This window comes from Fukomys damarensis, unplaced genomic scaffold (assembly GCF_012274545.1).
Source record: "Fukomys damarensis isolate Sample0158 unplaced genomic scaffold, DMR_v1.0_HiC HiC_scaffold_4, whole genome shotgun sequence".
NCBI lineage: Eukaryota > Metazoa > Chordata > Mammalia > Rodentia > Bathyergidae > Fukomys > Fukomys damarensis.
The window spans coordinates 36,828,662-36,852,627 of record NW_022900916.1 but is presented as its reverse complement, the minus strand read 5'-3'; the positions used below and the strand labels follow the sequence as shown (position 1 = coordinate 36,852,627).

Below are 23,966 nucleotides of genomic sequence, written 5' to 3'. Positions count from 1 at the left end.
AAAAATGTAGTGCTTCTTTTCTGCGTCCCCACTGCAGTCCCATTTCTTATTCCTGACTTTCTAGTACCAATCACAACATAAAGCTATTTGTGCTCCACCGCCAGCAGAGAGCTAGAAATGTTATGGAACAGCCATACCTTTTTCTTTAAAATTCTTGCTTTTAGGATGAATGCTTATTGACCTAGTGACCAAATGGCTTTCTTTCAATGACATAAACAAGCTGAAATGGTGGAAAGTGAAAGAGCCGTGAAAAGCAGCTGTTTCAAGGAAGACTACTCATTTGTTCAACAAAGACTTATTGAGCACCAACCGTTTATTAGTCGACATTTACTGAGTGTCTACTAGGAAGGACACAGAGGTAAAAAACAGTCTGCCATGGTTCTCACTGCCTGCTAGATACGCAGATGTCAAACTGCATGATGAATAGAGAGGGAAGCAGGGGAGTGAAGGCAGCACGTAAGATTGGTACCTATTCTAGACTCGAGGTCACAGACTGATTCTAAAAGGTGGCTTCTGAGCTGAATTCTAAGGGCTCAGGAGGTCAGTCAAGCAAAAATAGTAGTGGATTGAAGCAACAGGGACTGGCAAAAAGAAAATCATGGGCAAAGTATGGAAACAAGAGAATGGAGAGACAGCGTTAAGAAACCTAACAGTAATTGGAGACCTGAAGCACTGGGGCAGATGAGGATGAATGATGCTGGAGAGAAAGCCAGAGGCAGATCACAAAGGGCCTTGCATACATGCTGAGAAACTTGAATTTTATCCAGTACATCAGTGGATCTCAAACAGGTACGATTTTGCCACTTCTGGGCCCAGGGACATTTACCAATTCCTGGAGCCATTTTGGGTGGTCACAAATGGCATTTAATTTGGGGGATGGTGCTGAACATCCTATAACAACCAGACAGCTCTTACAACAAAGAAACTGCCAGCCCAAATGTCACCAGTTCAAATTTGAGAAACTCTAGAGAAGAAGACAGAAAGTTATCAAAGGTTTAGGAAAGAATGATAGGAATATATTTCTCTCTTAGGAAGATCACTCTGATAGCAAATGGAGAATATAATTGTAGTTAAAAACGAAGACACAATAATAAGTTGAGAAGGTATTGTATCAAGAGGATATATAGTCCTAAGAAATTGGCAATAGAAATGAAAATGAAGAAATGGTTTAAAAAAATTTTTAATGGAAAATCAGTGTAAGTTGAGGAGAACAATGGTACCATGTGTCCAAAAAAAAAGTTAAGGAAGAAGCATATTTGGAAAAAATATGATGTGTTGTAGTTGAGGGGTGTCGAGTAGCAATATCTATAGGCTATTCAAAATAGAAGTTTCCAGCTGGCTATATGGAGATCAGGATAGAGATCTGGGCTACCAAAAAAAATTTTTTTTCTTGGAGTTATCAGTGTGTGGGTAACAGATGAAGCCACGGGACTGGCCAAAACCACTTGAGAAGAAAACCCCCAATGCTGAAGGTCATGTAGAGAAGAGGCTGAGACTCAGAAAAGGCCATAAGCAAGTGTGTCATAGAAATTAAAGATGACCTTCAGAAAAAAGGGAGTGGACAGCAGGAAACAATGCTGTCATATGAGAGGACAAGAAGTCAAGCATGAGCAGGCAAACAAGAATACAGCTCAGGGCTGGAAATTTAGCACAGTGGTGCTGTGCCTGACTCACAAGCGCAAGGTCCTGAGTTCAATCCCCGCTAAGGTTGTGTGTAGGGGAGAGTGAAGGTCAAGTGAGAGAATAACAGAAAAGAGAATTTGGATTGAGCAAATCAGGACATTTGTTGTCAGCCCTGATAGATGTAGTGATAGTAAACAGCAGGTTGGGGCTGGGAGAGGGATGGGGAGGGACAGAGTAAGTAGAGGAAGTAGATAAGTCTTTTTGTTTTTCCACCAAGACAGCTGCTAAGGGAGAATTTTTGTTATTTTATTTTGAAATAAGAGAGAAATTTGAGAATGGTTATGGGCTAATGGGCAGAGGCCTAGAGCTCAGGAGGAAGGGGACAGCTTTGGATACATATTTAAAATAAAGATATGTGATATGTGGTCATAATGAAGTTCATCATGAGGAAGCAGTAAGTTGATAAAGTTCATGTTTGTGGTATTACAGGCTTTTTCAGAAACCAAAAATGTCAGACCATTTGAGGGCTATGTCTTTAGGGAAGGTCAAAAGATAATGCTCTCTGTCTTCCCTCTTTACTCTAGCTACTCAGCTTCTACTTGACTTTCAAGACCCAGCAATAAGTATCTCCTAAAAGGCTCCTCCGCAGGACCCTATCAGAAGGAAGTCTCTTTCCTACCTGGATTTTTACTGTTCTTTGTACCATTCACACTTCTCATGCTCTGCACTTGGGGACTACCCTAGACCTCTCTGTTCGTGCTACAAGATATAGTGCTACTAAGACAGCAGTAAGTACCTGCCAGATAAAGACCTGAGCAACATAAGCATGTATGCCGGTGCCACATGGGCCTCACAGAGGCTCTAGAAATCTGAAAGGTTTCTCAAATACTGGGAGTGAGAAGAAAAGATTTATGAGAGAGTAAGCACTGGGCTGTGTGATAATGGTTCAACTTCTGTTCATAAAAGACAAGGGAGAGGGATAGGAAAAGCACTGCAAATGAAAAAAATTCTAGCCGCAAAGCCACTTTAACACTACATGTTAATGTAGGCATGGTAGCACATGCCTGTGATCCCTCTGGGAGGGCAAGAAAGGAAGATCACATGTTCGAGTCTGGCCTTGGTAACTTAGTGCCTCAGTGCAGTGATGGCAAACTTTTCAGAACTCTCAATGATTCAAACAGTCTGTCACTACACACGTGACATAGGTCCGCCACTACTGCCTTAGTGAGACCCTGTCTCAAAAAAATAGGAAGGATGAGGATATAGTTCAGCTCGAAGGCCCTGGGTTTAATCCCCAGTATCCCCAAAATCAAACAAAATGAAACAAAACAAAAATACCCCATCACGTTTAAAGAACAAATTGTTCTATTTGCTGGGGAAGATCTAACAACAACAAAATGGCAGTTGCTGCTAACATATATTGAACACTTACTACACTGTTAGGCATTTGACTTAAGTATTTTATCTACATTATTTCATTTAATGCTCACAACCACTGTACATCCTCACTCATGCTAGAGTTCTTCCTGTGGGGTCCTGATAGGTTTTAGGAAGACTGTGAGTTCTTTCAAACTACATGCAAAATTTTATGTATACGCCTTTTCCCTCTGCAGTGAGTCTTGTTTTTCATCAAATTTTCAAAGTGGTATGTAGCCCCCAAAGTGTTCAGAAGCCTTGGTATATGGAGTCCTGTGCTATAGGGCTGGACATGGAGAGGTGGGTTTCAAGTAGAAAAGCTTGAATGTAGACTGAGGAGCCTGCATGAGGCCTTGGTGACAGCAGGAGGTACTAAATACTGAGCTGTGAGCTATGTGACTAAGACAGTATTTTGGCAGATTACTAGTTTGCATACTGGCAGATTATGTAAAGACAAGGCTTTGTGACTACACAAATATTGGAGAATGATGAATAAAAAGTCAAAGAAGGAATTTTGGATTTCTGAAGGAAAATCTTTTAAAAAGTGAGGCTGTCTGAATCACAAATCATTCAAAATGAATAAGCTTTTCTGACTTCATATCTCTCTCAAAATAGAACTCACAAGGTTGCATTTCATTGTAATATATGTAATAAGATTTACATTAAAAGGATTTTTTAAAAGTTACCATTTTTTTCAAGTTACTATATTTTTTTGTTCAGAATCACTCTATCTTTAAAGTCCAAAAAATGAAGGGAGAGGGTGCCAGCATCAAGGGAATCTTAAATTTAAAATAAGACTTTTAAAGAGGAAGTTTTCAAAATGGGAGTTTTGACCTGGCCCAATTATATTACTCTCAAATGCTAACCCTGACTTACATTTCCATGTACAACAGCTCCTTTGTCAACAGCCATGACTTGTGGTAGATTGTTTTTTAAGATGGCCACAAGAAAATTTCCTATCCCATTTATATTGTGATGTTATTCTCCTCCCACGAAGGGATGGAACCTATGTTCCCTCTCCAGAATCAGAATAGGCCAATGATGGAAGTGACACAAGATGTGACTTCTTCTGTTGTTGTTGCTTTTTGGTACCGGGGCTCGAACTTGGGTCCTTGCACTTATGAGGCAGGCAGCAGCACCACAGAGCTAAATCCCCCAGCCCAGATGTAACTTCTGAGGCTAAATGGTAAAAGGAAGTATCATTTCCACGTGGTTCTCTTAGAACTCAGCCAACAAGTGTGAGAAAGGCCAACCTTCATGGAAAAGACCATTATAGATGGTATGGCGAACAGTACCAGCTGAGATCTCAACAAACACAGCTACACATCTGAAAGAAGAAGCCTTCAAAATAAACTGCCCAGCCCTATCTGCCTGAAAAACCACATGAGAAATTTCAAGTGAGGACCACCTAGCTGAGCCAAATTAACTTTCAGAACCATGAGAAATAATAATGTGTTCTGTTGGTTTAAGCCATTAAAATATGGGAATGATTCATAACAAGTCAATATATAATTGGAGCACCACCCTACTTTTATTCCTAGGCAAAACCCTGAGAAGCAAGAACAACCCACATTGCTCTGTAGCTTACTCTGACCAGCTACAAAGGCTGCTCTCCCCACCATTCTGAAGTTCCTATGGCAGCTACCCAACATCAGAAATCCCCTACTTGCTGAATGATACTTTTGAATCTTTAATTTACTTGACCTTTCTATGCCCTGCGACACTGTTATACAACCCTACTGTCTTCAGTTTCCACTCCATTGGCTTCAGTGATATCTTTCTCCTCTGATTCTCCAATGACATAGGGATCAATCCTCTGTCAGCTACTTAATAACTGCTCCCCAGGATTCCATTTGCTCAATCAATAGGTTCTCTGTGAGCCAAACACTTAGGTTAATTTCCATTTATAGGCTTCTAATTTCCAAACAGTGAACAGCATTGTTTTCTTTAAGAAGAACATACATTTAACAGAAGTACATTTATCTATTCATTCAACCAATATTTATGGAACTACTATGGTATGCCAGGCAGCAGCACAACATACACAAGGTCCCTATCCTGTGTTCTTGTACATATTCCATAAAACACATTTAAAAAATACTCTATCAGTGGAGGCAAACCTGTGGCATGTGTGCCACAGCGAGCAGTTCGTATCACTGACAGCTCAAAAAAGGTGCACCATCACTGTGGATCTACTGGGTGAAGAGAACAGACTGAACTAATGCATTTAATGTACTCCTTCCTAAAAATCTCAATAAAACTTCACTTTATGGACAGAAAGTCCCCCCAAAAACAGGGAGAGGGGGAGATGTGGTAGTAACAGAATACTAGATCCCTGAACTACAGACAGCAGAAAAATAAGCAAGACAGTCAAAGACTAAGGAGCAATAAGAAAAGCCAAAACAAAAGTTTTTAAAAGACCAAGAAATTGACACTGTGAGGCACTCTCAAAGTAGGGAGTAAAAAGAGTGGCTGAGTCAGGCATGGTGGTGCAGACCTGTAATCCCAGCAGCATGAGACTGAAGTAGGAGGATTGCTGCCAATTTGAGGCCAGTTCAAGGCCAGCCTGAACAACATAGCAAGATCCTGTCTCAAAAAACAAAACACAACAGTGGCTGGTTGAAGGGCTCCTTAAATAGATGGCTCTCTGAATCCCTCACCTCTCTATGCCACTGAGTGACTGTCCTTGTCCATCCTGGCAGATTTCTATAAATTAAATCCCAGAAAGGGTTTCTGGAGTGCTAGGTCTCCTCACAGTAGAAGGCAGAGACATATCATTGCTGAAGACAGGGGTAAAAGAGGGTGATGCACATTAATGTTGACATTTAACCTTCAAGCCTAATTCAACCAGAAGTTTAACAAGGCCTTTACTCTCAGGAACATGACAAGCCTAAAAGAAAACAGCTGAAGGGTCAGATTTGAGAGGAGGAAACCTTAAATCATGGCCTACAGCTATCATTCCATAATAAAGCTCACCATCACAGGCCTCTTCCCAATAAAGAGAGATCTCAATTATGTTTTAAAAATCTCCTATTCAAAAACATAAATTAACACCTGAAAATTAAAAGAAGTCTGAGAACATTATCCCTTATCCAATAGGATATTGGATCCTATGTCCCTGGAAAAAGAGATACCAGTGAAATCCTTCCCTCACCTTAGTGTGAGGGCAGTGAGAAGGGTACCATCTACAAGCCAGAAAGACAGCCCTCACCAGATGGAATCAGCTGGTGCAGTGATCTTGGACTTCGAGTTCCAGAACTATAAAAATAAATTTCAGCTGCACAAAACATCTAGTCTGTTATATTTTGTTATGATAGTCTAAGCCGATTAACAGAAACATCTTAAATAAAACCAAAAGAAAAACAGATATTTGGAGGAATTGAGACCATGCAAAAAAAAAAGGACTGTTATTAGTCAGTTCATTCCCAAATCTCAGCACCAAAAGAAAAAGAAGTGAAAATACATGCCCACACAAAAAACTTGTATATGAATATTCATAGTATAATTATCTATAATAACCCCAAAATGGAAATAACCCAATTGTCCATCAATAGAATAGTGGATAAAGTGAGGTATATCATGACAGATGATATCACTCAGCAATAAAGGAATCAAATACTGATTCATGAAATAACACAGATGAATATTTATATTAAGTGAAATATCACATTTTGGAGTCCTTTTATATGAAATGTACACAGAATATACAAATCTATAGAGTCAGAATATAATGGTTGCCTTGTAAAATTCATCTGGAACCAGAAGAGACCTAGAATAGCAAAGGCAATTCTAGGCAATAAAGACAAGGTCAAGGGAGCATCACAATTCCTGACTTGAAACTATACCACACTGTGATTAAAAACAGCATGGTACTGGCAAAAAAACAAACAAACAAACAGACCAGAGGATCAACAAAACAGATTGAAAGATGCAGAAACAATTCCAGACATATTCAGCCACCTTATCTTTGACAAAGGAGCCAAACACCTTCACTGGAGGAAAGATAGCTTCTTTAATAAAGGGTTCTGGAAAAATAGGATTTCAACTTGCTTATCTTTCACTATGCACTAAACTAAAATCAAAATGGATCAAATATCTAAATATTAAAATAGAAACACTAAATCTGCTGGAAGATAGATTAGGCATAGGAAAACTTTATAAACAAAACCTTGGCAGCAGAGAAACTATCACAAAGAAGTGACAATTGGAATCTCATCTTATTAAAAAGCTTTTGCACAGCAAGAGAAACCACCAACAGAGTGAAGAGATAACCCGCAATGTGGGAAAAAAATTTACCAGCTGTTCCTCAAAGGACTGCTATCTAGAATATATAAAGAACTCAAAAAAATCAGACCCCCCCAAATTTAAAGACCCAATCCAAAAACAGGTATCTGAAATAGATACTTCTCAGATGAACAAGTACAAACAGCAAATAAATATATGAAAAAATATTCAGTATCACTGGTCCTTTGAGAGATGCAAATTAAAACAATGCTCAGATTCCATCTCATCACAGGAAGAATGGCTACTATCAAGAAGTCAACCAGTAACAAATGCTGGTGGGGTTGTGGGGAAAAAGGAACACTTCCACTGTTGGTGGGAGTGTAGACTGTTAACATCCACTGTGGAAATCAGTATGAAGATTACGCGAAGAACTAGGATTGGAAGTCCCATCTGACCCAGATATTCCTCTGCTGGGTATTTTCCCCAAATAAAAGAATCATACCACAGTGATACATGCTCACCCATGTTTGCAGTTAGTAATAGCCAAATCTTGGAAACAGACCAAATACCCATCAACTAATGAATAAAGATGTGATTTTTTTATACAATGGAGTATTACTCAGCAATAAACAAAGATAAACTTGAGACAATTATAGCAAACTGGATGAACCTGGAGACCATACTGTTATGTAAAATAAATTGGACACACGTGTAAATACTGCTTGGTTTCTTTGGTGCGAGAAACTTCAAGTGTAAATGAGGACCAAAATGTATAATAGATATTTGAAATATGGAAATAGGAAGAAAATGTTCAAAGGAGAAGGCGAACTAGGGAGGGGAGAGAGGTAAAGGAAGGGAAAGAAAAAATGAGAAAAGAAGGAAAAAATGGAAACAAAGCTTTTATAAATAAGGAGGGGTGGAGAGGTTGAAGGGAGGGAAGTAGAATGGGAAAAAAATTAAAACCAAAATATATCATGTACAGGTACAAATTCCCTATGATGAATGTCATCATTATGTATACCTAAAATGTACCAATAAATTTAATTAATAAAATTTTTTAAAAAATAAAATAATGGCTGCCACAGGGTGATAGCTAGAGGTTATTAGGCTGAGGTGATGAGAATGTTCTAAAGTCAATTGTAGTGAATTGCACAACTCTGTCAATATACTAAGAGCATTAGGCTGGGGATTTAGCTCAGTGGTTCTGCTGCCTGCCTTGGAAGCGCAGACTAGAGTTCAATCCTCGGTACCAAAAAGAGAAAAAGAGAGAAAGAAAAGCATTAAATTGTATATTTTAAATAGGTGAATTTATAATATGTGAATTACATTTCAATAAAGCTGTTACAAACATACTAAAATCTAAAAAGTAAAATATATTTTAAAACTTTTTGCTCTGTAAAAGACAAGCTAAAAGGATAAAAAGATAAGCTAGGCTTGGAGGAATTATGTGTAAACCACATATCCAACCAAGAATTATTACTTTATACATATAAACAACTGTCAAAACAGTGAAAATGTTCATTGCATCAGTGTTTATACAGTAGACACTCAAATTACAACTGGCCTGACATAGGAACAACTATGGTTAATTAGGTTAATGGAAGATTCATCTGCTTCTTGTTATCTATAATGTGTACTCAGGTAAACATCCGGATCTCAGCTGTATTGATTTACAACTAGCCCTTGGGAACTAATCAAATTCATTAGTCAAAAGTCCACTGCAATAGCGAAGAGTTAAAAACAACTTAAATGACTATCATGGTGGAATGATAAGTAAAATATGGTAGTCATAGGCTATATTAACTTTACAGCAATTAAGGTTTAAATTAGAGATATGAACATGGATGAATCTCAAACATAATTTGCATGATAAAAAAGCTGTAAAGACATAGTATATTATTTTTGTAAAATGCTTCAGCATATATAGTAATGTTGTATGTTATATAAGAAAAATACAGCAGAAGTGGAAATATCCACATTCAATTTATGGCAGCAGATGACTACAGTGAATAGGGAAGGGCGAGTAAAAGTAATAAGAAACAAAATTGGCTATAACTGAAGAGTATGCATAGTGAAATCATATTACTCCATTACCGCAACTGGATCTAATGCAGTGAGTAAAACAAAAAACAAATAGATGAACAAAACTGTGATGTAACTATAGCAAGCACAAGTAAGAATTGAAAGAAAATAATTAAGTTGAGCTATATTTTTCTGACATGTAAATATCTCTAAGATATATTGCAAAGTGAAAAAAAGCAAGTCAAAGAATCGTATGTACTACAACACTTATGAAAAACAATATTATAATAGAAAATTCTTCCTATAATATTCATTAAAAGTATAGAATAAAAATAAAGGCAAATAAAAACTCCTGGAAAAACAAAATGCAGTAAGAAAGGACATGTAACTACTTGTGCAATACATATTTGTACAGTCACCAACAACAGAAAAAAGAAAGCAAAAAAACTATTTTAAAAATTTAAGAAATAGGAGCCGGGTGTGGTGGTGCATGCCTGTAATCCCAGTACTCGGGAGGCTGAGGTAGGAGAATCGCTATGAGTTCGAGACCAGCCTGGGCTACATAGTGAGTTGCAGGTCAGTCTCAACTACATCATGAGACCCTGTCTCAAAAAAACAACAACAAAAAAAATTTAAGAAATAGGAAAAGACACACAAAATATTATGCTGAAGAGGATAAATGGATGGCAAATAATCACACAAAAAGATGTTCCACTTTGGTGTCCTTTAGGCAAATGTAAATTAAAACCACAAGGAGATGGCACTATATACTCAATAGAACAGCTAAAATTAAATATCAACAATACCAAGACTGGTTGCCAAGATTCTGTAAAATCTAGATTTCTCATACACTGTTGGTAGGAATGTAAAATGTTTTCCAGTTTCCAATAAAACCATACAATCCAGCAACCACACTCCTGCAGTGAAATGAAAATTAACATCCACATAAAGAGCTATATCCAAATGTTTGTATTTTTATTAGTAATACCCCAAAACTGAAAAGAAACAAAACATCCTGTGCTAATTGAATGAGTAAATAAATGGTTATGCATTCATACCATAAAATACTAATCAGCAGTAACAAAGGAATGAGCTACTGCTACATGGATGTATCTCAAAGATATTATCCAGAGTGGAAAAAAGTCAAGCTCAAAAGGTTACATACCATATGATTCCATTCATGTAATAATATCAGTATTTAAAAATTGTAGAGACAAAGAACATTTGTGGTTTTCAGGGGTTCTGATGGTGAGAGGGAAAAAAGTGGGTGTGTCTAGGAAGGGTAGCATGAAGGAGGTATTTGTAATGATGGAAGAGTTCTTTATGTTGACTTCAAATCTGTATTTGTGTAAACTGTGGTTATATTACATCTACACTCATGATAAAAGAATTATATACACATTGTTCAAACTTCAAATGCACAGCTTTGATATTGTACTAAACTTGTATAAAATATAATCATTGGGGGAAACTGGGTGAAGGGTACATAGGACCTCTTTATATATTTGCAACTTTCTACAAATCTCTTATTTATTTCAAAATAAATAGTTTTTTAAAGGGACATTTGGATAAGAAGCAGAGCTTTCAAAAAGAAATATGGCAGAAATTAAAAGTAACAGAAAGATTAGAAGTAAAGTTGTCTCCCATGGAAAGCAAAAAGAGAAAGATAAGGAAAACAGGAGTTAAAAGTGAAGAAAATTAGAGAACCAGCCATACAAGTGCAAGATCGGAATAATGTATTTAAGAAAGCGAATGGAGAGAGTATGATGAAAAATCAACAAAATAATTTAAGAAAATTATGACGAGAAAGACACTAATTTATAGTGCTACCAAATGAGTGAAAACAGATTACAGAAATACCTTTGCGAGAGGAAAAATAAGTTGCCAAGTATAAGAACGGCTTTTGACTTCTCCACAACACTGGTTGCTAGAAAATCACAAAGCAATAGTCTCAAGATGTTGATGATTTCCAACCAAGAATTCTATACTCAGCCAAATTCTCAGGCCAAAATATAAATGTGAAAGTAGAATAGCATTTTTAGATAACCCTAATATTTTAGACATAAATTTAAAAAATTCTTAGGCACACTTTCTCAAGAATTACTGGAAGTTGTACTCCATGAGAGTAAGCTGGGCATCTAGGGCGCAACATATACCACACAGGGTTTCCCCGATCCTCTCCTTACACTAAGACTATTCTACTAAGACTTGTACTAAGACTATTTTTCCTCTTCCTCTGGTAGTCTTGACCTTATCAGCAAGTAGTGATGGCAAATCCAAACTGGGAACCTAAGTCACTCATAATACTATTCATCTCTCAAAACTAATCACGGAGTCTTAATGATTTTACCCCCTTAAATGTCTCCTCAGTTCTGACCTTAATTCCATGGCCTCATATTAGATCTGTATCAAAATAACTACCTAACCAATCTCCTCTATGTCTAGTCCTGGCCTCTACAATGTGGCTAGCCACCTGATTAAAACACAAATCTGACCAAGTCATTCCCTTACTAAAACTTTTCAAAAACTTCTTGAATTACGACTAGCAGGTTAAGACAAATACTTGGAAAAATGTTTCTTTCCACACCTACCTCCTCCATCTCCATAAGAAAACCCACAATTTTATATACACTATTTATGGGATACAATGTGATAAACACACTATGTAAAATGACTAAAGCAAGCTAATTAACATATCCATCACCTATGTGGTAAAACATTTGAAGTTTACTTTTAGCTATTTTGAAATATACCATGTATTCAATGTAGTAATCCTGTTGGGCAATAGAGATAACGAAAGGCCTTGGCACGTCTGGGGCCCTGTCATCTTCAGAACCCTCTTCTCATATTTTTCCTAACATCCTGCTTCCTAACCACTCTATTCAAGTCCTATTTGTGAGTCTCCCTCAATAGACAGATCTTGAAGAGCCGAGGCCTCGTTTTATTTTTTTAAGTCTAGCACCTACAGCATGGTAGGAGTCCAGTGTTTGTTTGCATTAAATCGCCACAAATGCAGCAGGGAACTAAGCGTCAAAGAGATGAAGAAAGTAGCCTTCCTCTGGGAAGGCAGGGAAACTAATGTTCTATTTTGTCCTTCTTCCAGTGGTTTGGTCTGCTTGTTCCTGCAATTTCTGGGCTCCCACCACCAACAGTGAGGGCTCTCTTTCCTCTCCTTCCTTTAGTGTTCCCAGCTTTCTTTGTATTTTTCACTAGTTTGCGACCGTCGCTCCTAGACGCTAAGCCGTTTGAAGGTAGGGGCCGCGTCTTTACGTACTTCGCTCCTCGCTGCCACAATACGGTATTGGCGTCTCGTCCGTATCAGGGGAAAGATCGCCAGTCACCAGGTAAAGCTGACCAAGGTACCGAGCCCCAGCCCGCCCCGCCCCTGGCCTACAGATCCGACCCCCTCCTCACGCCGGCCACTTCCCGCCTTCCAGGAGGCGGAAGTCGCTGGCTGTTCGTCCGTGCCCACGAGGCGCCTTTTCCGGTAAGCCCGCCCCCTCCGGCTCTCGGGTCCGGACCTGGCCCTCACCTCAGGATTCCCAATGTGTCTCCGGACAGACATATCTGCTCCAACCGACCACACTCGGGGTTCTAGTCTCACGGGTGGCCTCTAACCCTAGCTTTCTAACCCCCAACAACTTTCCTCAGCTACCTCCTTATAACCTCTTCTTCGATTGGTCTGTCTTCTGCCGGCCAGCCAATGGAGCCGTCGTTTACTCTCGGCGCAGGGTCGCTGAAGATCGAGACGCCGATCAATGGTTCCCAAGGGCAACGCGGGACGCCAGCTCTGGTGGCCTTTTGTACTGTGGGCGGGCGACCGGCTCCATCCTTAGAGCTCGAAGAGGGACGTGGGGGGGAGGGGGAAGGCTAGCGCCTGCGCAGACCCCAAGGTGGGGGAAGGGGCTCAAGAGTGAGGAGAAGGGAGTTTTATCTGATGTCGCCCCCCTTCCCACCCTGAACCCATTTCCCCTCTCTTAAAACCGTTCTAATCAAACACCTGGGCTACTTCTTCCACAATAGGGGATATGAAATGGGCCAAGGTTATTTAGCAAGAATGAGAGTACATAGTTAATTTTCAGGTTAAATCATTATGCAAATTATGCAAAACATCATGTGTAAATACAGTAATTATTGTTGCTTTAAGAGCTTTTAGGCTAGCTAAAGAACGGCAGCCTTAATTGCAAAGCACACACCGCATTCAGTGGTTCATCATTCATTTAACAAGTATTTAATAAGCACCTTAGGAGAAAAGCTGCAGTAGGTTTTGTGGAGGATGGGAAGATGACTGAAACTCAATCCTGTCGTCATGGAAACTATTGTGACTCCTGCCACCAGCCACCACCTGTTCTCATTCCAGATCTGAAAATTAAGTCCTAGCACCTTTACAGAATAATTACACACACAGTTTGACTTGGCTCCTAAATGTCCCACCAAATCCATCAAAATTATTATTTCCTTTTACATGGAAGGAAAAACACAGTAACCCTTTGTCCTTTGCTCTAAATTGTTTTTCCAAGAATGGAGAAAGGTTACCCTGAGGTGTTCATACCCACTAGCTTTTTGTGATTAATAGCATATACCTGAACTGAAGTTTGCAGGTGACCCGTTCAACCACATGGCCTCACATGCCCCTGTCCTCTCGGACAGTTCAGCAACCCACTCTTAGGGCCACACTTTGGGTCATGCTGTCACTCTTGCCAAAACTGCCTCCTGCACTTCATTTATTCTTTCATACTTACCAAGTTTTGCGTAACTTCCTTAGTGTTCCCCATTTTTGAACCTTTCCCTTTAAAATTTCCAGTCTGTCACTTTTCCACTACGATAAGGGTTTGGGGTTGCAAAACAATTGGAAGTTGGATGATGGGGAAGGCATTTATCTGGAGCTTTTGCATAGCAAGCAGAAGCTTCTAGACACATTCCTACTTAGGATACATGCTTACCTACTGCAGTTTAGGGATGACTACACAGATTCTGATAGAATAAACAGGAGAAAGAGGAAGATAAAGAGGGACTAAACTTGGGCCGGGGATTTAGCTCAGTGGCACCGCACCTGCATTGCAGGCTCAGGGTCCTGAGTTTAATCCCTGGTACCACAAAAAATAAAAAAAATTAAAAAAAAAAATAAAGGGACTAAACGCACCAGTGATAAAAAAGAGGCAAAGATAGATTTAAAGATATGTGTAGGTAAATTTACAGTTCTATACATGCAAAAAGATAGGGGGAAGGACAGCAAGGAGCAGGAAGGTATTGAGGATATGGCTATAATTATTTCTAACTTGGAGAACTGAGTGGATGGCTGATACTGCATTAATCAAGTAAAAGCACAGTGGTCAAGAAGCTAAAAAACCCCGAAAGTATGAGATCCAACAGCCCATTCAACTTTCATTCTTCACTGTTTTGGCATACTTCATTATATGGTTGCTTCTCTTTTATTTCAGAAGGTATGGAATATCAGGCTCATTGACTTTAGCAGTAATTATGGTTGTCAAATTTGGGCTGCATATGAAACATATAGAGAAATTATGGAATTGTGGGTTCTTCAATCTGATGCTGGGTGTGTGCTGGGGTAGAGAAATTTAAATATATGTTCTTCTCCCCATCCCTAATTCTAGTACAGGAGGGTCTAAGGGCCACAATTTGATAGCCTCTGCTCCAGCAGAGCCATCTGTTTCCTTCACATTGTGCCTCAGTGGGATATTTGGAAAGCTTAAAGCTATAAACTAAAAGGCTTTTAATATTTATTTTGGATTCTACTATGTTATACTTGGAACAAAAGTAAAGCAAGGTGTTTGCCCTCAAAATTAAAAATAGGTAAATGGTACAAAATAATAGTCTATAGAAAAAAATTTCCAAAAATGTATGAAGAAATGCCTTGCTAGTAATCAAAGAAATACAAGGCAAAATAACTAAATCCCACTTTTCAACTAACGAATAGAGAGAGTATTTTTTCTCTTCTTTTAATGATAATGCTCAGTGTTAGCTAATGATCTGTGAAGCAAGCACACGTATACACTATTACTGTGACTATAAAGACATGTGACCATTTTGAAGAATAATTTAAGGGTGGGTATTGAGAAGTTCTTGAAATTTAATATTCTAAAAATTTCTCTCAAGAAAAAATCAGAGCAATGGTCAGAAATTACATCCAAGATGTTTAATAGAATCTTATCTGAAATGATGAAAATTGAAGCAATCTAACTGATCATCAATAAAAAGGATTAAAATATATGATGGTATATCTGCAAAAATGTAATCTTATGAAACCATTAAAAAGTGTTTTTCAAGCAGTAATTAAGGTAATGGAGATCTCTTCCTGTTATAATAAATGAAAAGAGCATGGAACAACTTGTTATTTAATGTGATCCTGATTTTCATGGAGAAAAGTACAGGTATCCACAGGGGGAAAAATGCAAAAATTTAAATGTAAACCATCTCTGGATTATAGAATATGGACTGTTTTATTCTTTATACCTTTTACACATTTCACAGATTTTCTTCAGTGACTATGAATTCATTCTGTACTTTAAAAATCACATTTTCCCTCTAAGAAAGGAAAGCCTGATACTGGCTTCAGCCTGAAAAGTGTCTATGGCTTTTGTCTGGGCTGATTTAGACCAGAGTTGAATTCTGAGTAATTCTTCTATGTGAAGTGCCGCTGTTCTTGGCAATAAAAGACTCTCCAAGCACTTGAGTGAGATCTTGCAATCAGAGTCGTGATTGCTAAGAGGTTCAAGCTTTGTTTGTAAGAGAAGTTCTGATTCTTTTCTTTAAAAGTTCCTACTTGCACTGATTAATCTTATTTTTCCTGAAGTTAGAAGAGCTCTTGTGAACTTCCATTTCTTTGATGTCTTCTTTTTAACCCTGTAAGGGTTCCTAAAAGCTTTTGGTCTCTGCATAGCTGGGTGGGGGACAACCCAGGTAAGGCACTGTAGTTCATATAAGGCCAGTTTGTTTTAGGTGCTCCTGTGCCCAGTCAGGGCTTTTTGGGATCAAGCAGTCTGGGTCATTGACCAGAAACCCTCTCAACCTTCTTTCCTCTTGAGTTCTTCTGCTTGTCTGCCCTCACAGCTCCATCCATCCAATTAACTCTCCATTCCCCTCTTGGGAGTCAAATCTGATTTCCTGGTTAGAGCCCAGTACCTTCTACTCAGACCTGTCACAGGCCTGTTACTTCTTGGATGTAGGCTTTGGCTTTTTTCCGTGGCTGCATTTACCCTTATTTTCTAAATGAAGTACTCTCCCAGAGGCTTAAGGAAACAGTTCTGCTCAGTCCAGGCCAATCTTTGGATTCTTTCCTTACCTCCAGGAATGGAACTGTATGGGAGGCAGTAAACCCACAAATCTTCAGGCCCCACCTTGTGATGATATTCTTTCAATGATAGTAACAATTTGGTGCCATTCTATTGGTGGTGGGATGTGTCCAACAGAAAAGCACTACCACTTCTGAGTGGGAAATGGCCCTTGTCTGCCTTTGATTACCCTTAGGCTCAATTTGAAGTGTTGGGGCTGGGCCCAAAGGCTTCAAACATCCCCACACCCCCAATGTGGGAGTAATACTCATCTCCTGGCACTTCTTTGAGATCATCGCAGGCTGCACTACTTTCTGATGAAACTAAGAATTATCTTCATTGACATTATTATAGCTTGTGTCTAGATGTTCCCCCAAAGCCTCATGGAGCCACAAGTGGGGCTTTTCAGAGGTGGCTGGATCTAGAGTTTGTGATGCTGGGATCAAGGATACAATGCTAGGATTAAGGGTATGAGTGCTACCTGCCCTCAGGGTGGGTAGCCTGGATAAAATGCAAGGGACAGAAAGAGGGTCATCACTTATCCTTGCTGCCTTCTGCCTGCCCTGCTTTGCTATGGACATTTCTCCTCTGCCACGTCCCTCTCACATGAAACCATGCCTTGGAGCCAGCCAACTATGAACTAAAACCTCTGCAATCTGTGAATTAAATAAACCTTTCCTCCTTTAACTTTGGGTGACAGGTATTTTGTCTCAGCAACAAGAAAAGTGACTAAGACAGACATCTTGGTTGCTTTTCTGATGGACAGGTCAGCAGTCCCGTCTGTACAATACTTTCTACAGGCATTTCTGAGGTATCTTAGTCTTTTTCTGTTGCTATTTAAAAGGCAATTTTAAAAGAATAGGGTTTTACTTAGCTCATGATTCTGGAAGCAGGGAAGTTCAAGAAGACAGTGCCAGTATTTGCATGACACTTGCGAAGGCCTTCTTAACTGCATCATACATGGTAGAGACAGAGCAAGCTAGCCAGAAGCCAGAGAGAGCTTATTTTTATAATAAAGGCTTTTCCTGGATAACTCATTAGTCCATTTTCCTGTAAATGGATTAATCCATTCATGTAGCAGACTCCTTATCACTCTATCACCTTGAAAAAGACTTACCTCCAAATATCACTAACATATGAATTTGAAGATTAAGTTTTCAACACATGAAATTTGGAGGATGCATTCAAACCGTACAATGGGCCACATGGAACACCTAGATATGGTAGAAAGGATGCATGATGTCCCCCATCAGAAGATCCAAAACCTCCTTTACCACCTGTAATGATGCTCAGGGTTTGGATGTCACATGTCATGTTCTGGCTTTTGCCTTGGAATTTGAATAGAACAATGTTCTGTCATGGACACAGTTCCAAGAGAACTTTGAGGACTGGTCTGGGTTTGAACAGAGGTGCTGTCAGATCCGGGAGGTACCTGTCACATTCCGGGTTGTGAAGAGGCCAGTAAATGTGGATCAAGTGTGTCTGATTGTCTCATTTTTCAAAATAACCTAGAGCCAAGGTTTCTTTGTTTTGGGACAGGTCCTGCTATATAGTCCAGTCTGGGCTTGAACTCACTATGTAGCTCAGGCTGGCCTCCAATTTAAGGCAATCCTCCTGCTTTAGCTTCACAGGTGCTCGGATTATAGGCATGCACCACCAGACCAGGCATTGAGCCTAGGTTCTTAAATAAAATCTACAGGCCACTAATTTACAACCCCTGTTCTAAACTCTGCAAATATAATGTCTGTCCTTCATGAGTTTTAAATAATCAAGATCATACCATTGGGCTGGGGATTTAGCTCAGTGGTTCTGGCAGCTGCTTCACAAGTGCAAGGACCTGACTGAGTTCAATCTCCCATACCAAAAAAAAAAAGATCATACCATTGATAAAACCAAACAAAACTAATACCACTTTAATAAGAGTTGTGCTTTAATTTAGGATATAAAAAGCTTCAAGGGAACATTACTGCCATTCTAACAGTAAGAAAAATGAATATATCTTCAAATTCATGTTTCCTTGAATCCTTCAGAGAGCTGAGGTCACAAGGTAGCACATAATCTAACTTTAAAAAGTGAGAAGGCCTGGGGATTTAGCTCAATGGTTCTACTCCCTGCCTTGTAAGCATAAGGACCCAAGTTCGATCCCCGATACAAAAAAAAAAAAAGTGAGAAGATCCATTAAGAAGAGAAGAAATACAAATTTGTTTGACAGACAAGTAGAAAGAAGGGTGACTTCCTCAGACGTCAAGAAGAAGAAATCAGTTAAAATGTCCCCTACTGCCTTTGGGTTAGAGAAGTGGTATGGAATAATGGGGAGCTTGTAATGTTTAATTTTATATGTCAACTTGGCTAGGCCATAGTACCCAGATACTTGGACAAACACTATTGTAGATGTTTTTATAAAGGTGTTTTTAAAGATGAAATTAACATTTAAATCAGTCAAATTTGAATAAATTAGATTAACTTTCATAATGTGGATAGGCTCAACCAATCAGTTGAAGATTCTACTGCAAAAAAGTCTGAACACCCTCAGGGAAGAGATAATTCTATCAGTAGCTGCCTTTGGATTTTCTTCCCTGGGTCTCTAGGCTGCTTACCTGCCTTGCAAACTTTGGACTTGCCAGTCTCCATAATTGCACCAGCCAATTCCTTTTTAAAATCCCTTCTGCCTCTCTCTTGTCATCCTTGCATCACTATGACAAAGTACTTAAAAAACTTTAAAAAAAGAGGAAAGGTTTATCTTTGCTCATGGTTTTAGATGTTTTGGTCCATGGTTGGTTGGCCTGGTTGCTTTTAGGCCTACAAGGTGGCAGGACATCATGGTGAAAGCATGTGATGGAGTAGAACTGCTTATGTCATGGTGGCTGGAAAGTTGAGAGAGAGTTCACTTTCATAACAAAGCTCCTCCCCCAAACCTATTGAGCTCTGAATCCATAAATGGGTTAATCCATTGAGGAAATCAAAGACCTTGTAATCCAATCACCTCCCACAGGCCCCAACTCTAAACACCACTGGGGACCAAGCCTGCAACATGAGCATTTGAGGGACATTTTAGATTTAAAAACTGTCTCTCTCCCTACCTTGCACTCTCTCCCTCTGTCTCCCTCAACTGATAGGTTCACATAAATAGACACAACACACACATGTGCATATACATACTGTATTAGTCATTTTTCGTTTGCTGGGACAGTATACCCAACAACCCCCGTGTAGAGGAGGAGAGGTTTATTTTGGCTCACAGTTGATAGAGGTTTATTGTGACTCATGGTTGACCACCTCCAAGGTAGAAATGGCATGGTGGAAGAGCATAGTGGAGGAAAGCTGTGTACCTCGTGACAGCTGGGAAGCATAGAAAGAAAGAAAGGAGGAGCTGGGTTTTCAGGTCACATCTCCAGGGACCCATCTTTTTCAACCAGGCCACACCTCCTAAGAGCACATCCAGCTAGGATCTCGTCAATGGTTGATCCTTTGATAAATATAGCGCCCCTATGATCCAGTTTCCTTCCAAAAGCCCCACCTCTGGGCATGTGAGACTTTTAGGGGGACATTTCACATTTAAACCTTAACACATACACACTATTGCTTCTGTTTCTCTGGAGAACTCTGGCCAAAACAGAGCACCAGACACAAAGGGAGCTTATGTTCACTTGCAGTATCTTCTCCCTTGGTGTCCCTTTGTACTAGAAGAAAGAGTGGAACATCAGAGAGTCTCCCTCTATGGTGAAGATTTGCAGGAAGTGATTTGCTTTTGTTAGGGACAAGCACAAACCCCCAGCCATATCCTATGACCATTCTTTTATTAAAGTGATAAGATAAAATATTAGGCTGTGCAGGGAGGTGACCCTAAGGGTTGAAACAAAACTTGTCTGAATCTGGAATTCAGCAATGTCTTCTGCTTTGGGAGGAACATAGAGGCAAAATAAGCCTCTCCTTTTTTTTTTTTTTTTTTTTTTTTTTTTACTGGGGATTGAACTCTGGACCTTGTGTTTGCAAGGCAGGTGGCAGAACCACTGAGCTAAATTCCCAGCCCCCTCTCCTCTTTTAAGTTGTGAGTGTTGGGTATTTTGTCCCAGCAAAGGAAAAGTGACTAATACAGTATGAATGTGCACATGTGTGTGTTGTGTCTATCTATGTGTATCTATCAACTAAGAGAAAAAGAGGGAGGGAGAGAGAGGGAGAGAGGTAGAAAGGGGGGAGACAGAGAGAGAGAGAGTTTAAATCTAAAATGTCCTTCCAAAGCTGTCTCATATGGAGTGGGGGTATAAAGGAAATCTCTCAGTTCCAAGGTGGAGTTTGGTTAGCAGGAGAGAGATGAGGGGAAGAAGGAAGGAACCCTATGATGATAGTCTCAACCCCCAGACCCAAGTGCGCAGGTCTTGCCTAAGACAGGCTGTACCAGCAGAGTCAAGAGCTACCACCTGCCCATCTCCCCCCAGAGAGTTAGCAACAATATCTTATCTACGCCTGAAGGCGAGGCAGATGTGTGAGAGAACTCCCACTCAATGGGATGGGTGTGCAGGTCCTGCTGAAGGCTGGCAGTGGGGTAGACGTACTGAGAAGAACTCTGCAGCAACCCATTCCTTACACCAAGCACAAGATTATGGCTCTCTCTAGTACACTGAGGGTAACTACAAGTCAGAGCAGCTACTGCCTAGATTAACTCAGCTTCCACAGTTATACCCTAACAGAAGAAAGAGCATGAACATTTCTAAGAATAAATACAATTTACATTAGTTTCTATATATTTTTACTTATTTACAGCATTCAGTATCAAATTATGATAAAAAGAAAAGAAAAATGAAAAAAAAAGATTATTTATCAGGAGATAAAGCAATAAACAGAACCAGACTCAGAAATGAGGATCCATAAAACAGGGATTTTAAAACAATCATGACTAATTATATTAAAAGTTCTAGAGGAAAAGTTAGCAAACACATGTGAGCATATGGAAAATTATGGCTAATAGAAATTTAAAAAAGGAAATGTAAGAAATAAAAAGCACAGCATCATCCAGGTGTGGCGGCCCATGCCAATAACCCCAGCACTCTGGGAGGTTGACAAGTGTGAACCCAGACTGGGAAACTTAGTGACTTAGCAGGACTCTGTCTCAAAATAAAAAATAAATAAGGGCTGAGAGCATAGCTCAGTGTGAAGACCCTGGGTGCAATCCCAGGTACTGTTAAAAAAAATCCACAGTATCAAAGATGAAAAATCCTTGTATCAGGACCAGTAGCAGTGTGGACACAGCTGATGAAAGGATCAGTGATCACGAAGATGATACAATAGAAATTATCTAAAATGAAACATGAAGAGGACCAGGGATGCAGCTCAATGGTTCTGCCACCTGCCTCACAAGCACAAGGACCCGAGTTCGATCCCTGCTACCAAAAAAAAGAAAGAAAGAAAGAAACATGAAGGGAAGGTAGTACAAAACAGAGCACTAATTAACTATGGACCCTGTCAAGTAGAAGCTAGAGAATCAAACAGAAGAAATAAAGATATAGTGGTGAAGAATTTTCCAAAATTAATGTAAGACAACAAATTACAGATCTAAGAAGCTCAACAGCATAAATGCAACCAAACCAAATCAAAATCAAGATAAAATCTACCTGTATACTCATCATAGTCACACTGCTGAAAGTCAAAGATTCAGAGAAAATTTCAAAGGCCCCTGGAGCGGGGGGATATTACAAACAAAAGAACAAAGATAAAATGACAGCATACTTCTTGTTAGTAACTATACAAGACAGAAGGCAGTGGAGGATCATTTTTAAGAGCAGAAAGTAAAAACATGAACTGAACTGTGAATTCTGTAATCAGGACAAATAGCTTTTTATAAAAAAAAGATAAAAATTAATATTTTTTCAGACAAAGAGTGAGGGAATTCAGTGCCAATAAACCTTTATTACAAAAAATGTTAAAGAAAATTATTTGGCAGAAAGAATATGGTACTAGTAGAAAATTTGCTATACAGAAAAAAATGAACAGCAATGGAAACAATAAAAATGAGGGTAAATTTTATTTTTATTTTCCTGTTAAGTTTTTTCTTTAAAAAAGTTCACTAAGGGTAGTGCCGCTGGTACCGTTGGCAGGGTGTGTGAGCTGTAGGTGTAAAACCACTCAAGCCCTGGGCGCTGCAAGTCAAAGAGCAGAGCTCGCGGCCAGTCAACATGTCGCATTATGGGCGGTACGGAGGAGAAACGAAGGTGTATGTCGGTAACCTGGGAACTGGTGCTGGCAAAGGAGAGTTAGAAAGGGCTTTCATTTATTATGGTCCCTTAAGAACTGTATGGATTGCAAGAAATCCCCAGGATTTGCCTTTGTGGAATTTGAAGATCTTAGAGATGTTGAAGACGCAGTGTGAGGAATGGATGGAAAGGTGATTTGTGGTTCCCGAGTAAGGGTTGAACTATCAACGGGCATGCCTCAGAGATCTCGCTTTGATAGACCACCTGCCCGAGGTCCCTTTGATCCCAATGATAGATGCTATGACTGTGGCGAAAAGGGACATTATGCTTATGACTGTCACCGTTATAGTGGGAGAAGAAGAAGCAGGTCACGGTCTAGATCACATTCTCAATCCAGAGGAAGGCGATACTCTCGCTCACGCAGCAGGAGCAGGGGACCGAGGTCGAGATCGGCATTTCCTCTAAGATCAAGGTGTGTGTCTCTTCGTAGATCAAGATCAGCTTCACTCAGAAGATATAGGTCTGGTTCTATAAAAGGATCAAGGTATTTCCAATCCCGGTCCAGGTCAAGATCAAGTTCCAGGTCTCTTTCACGACCAAGCAGCTGGTCAAAGTCCAGATCTCCATCTCCAAAAAGAAGTCGTTCCCCATCAGGAAGTCCACGCAGACGTGCAAGTCCTGAAGAATGGACTGGAGTCCTCCAGTTCACCCTTTAGGGAAAAGTTATTTTGTTTACATTATTATAAGGGATTTGCGACGTCTGTAAAGTGTAACCCAGAAAGGATATTTCAACCATCTAATCAAAATGGATCTGGATTATTACGCTGTAAATTCATGGCAGTAAAATAATACAAATTTTTGTTGAATGTATTAACATCTCACGGTCTGAAAATGTGGAGTTTTATTTGGCACATTTAAATAAAGTGTTTCTAATAGAAAAAAATTCACTAAGTACAAATAGTAACAGTGTATTATGGGATTTATAACATGTGAAATTAAAATAGATAACAGCAATAGCACAAAGCTTGGGAGAGGAAGTAGCAGTGTGAGGTCCTTAAAATATTCACGTAGTTTTTCCCTTGATCACCCAGGTCATTTTCAATCATTTTATCCCCCGCTTATTGAATCAATAATAAGGTACAGCTATTTAAAAGTAGATTGTGATAAGTTTGAAATGCATAGTGTAAACCTTAGAGCAACC

At 39.4% G+C, this 23,966-nt stretch overlaps 1 protein-coding gene and 1 pseudogene across 9 annotated transcripts in view; one reads left to right on the top strand and one right to left on the bottom strand.

Annotated features, from left to right (window-relative positions):
• Positions 1-13,005, bottom strand: part of Cep41 (centrosomal protein 41) — a 49,544-nt gene extending 36,539 nt beyond the window's left edge. For 3 of the 9 annotated variants that reach the window (XM_010633515.3, XM_010633512.3, XM_010633514.3), the window contains exon 1: positions 12,818-12,931. In XM_010633515.3, coding sequence (XP_010631817.1) covers positions 12,818-12,850 — 33 coding nt within the window. In that variant the 5' untranslated portion in view covers positions 12,851-12,931. The other 6 variants (XM_010633518.3, XM_010633516.3, XM_010633521.3 and 3 more) reach the window with 4 other exon arrangements.
• Positions 13,006-22,687: 9,682 nt separating this feature from the next.
• LOC104868663 lies at positions 22,688-23,481 on the top strand (annotated as a pseudogene).
• Positions 23,482-23,966: the final 485 nt, after the last annotated feature.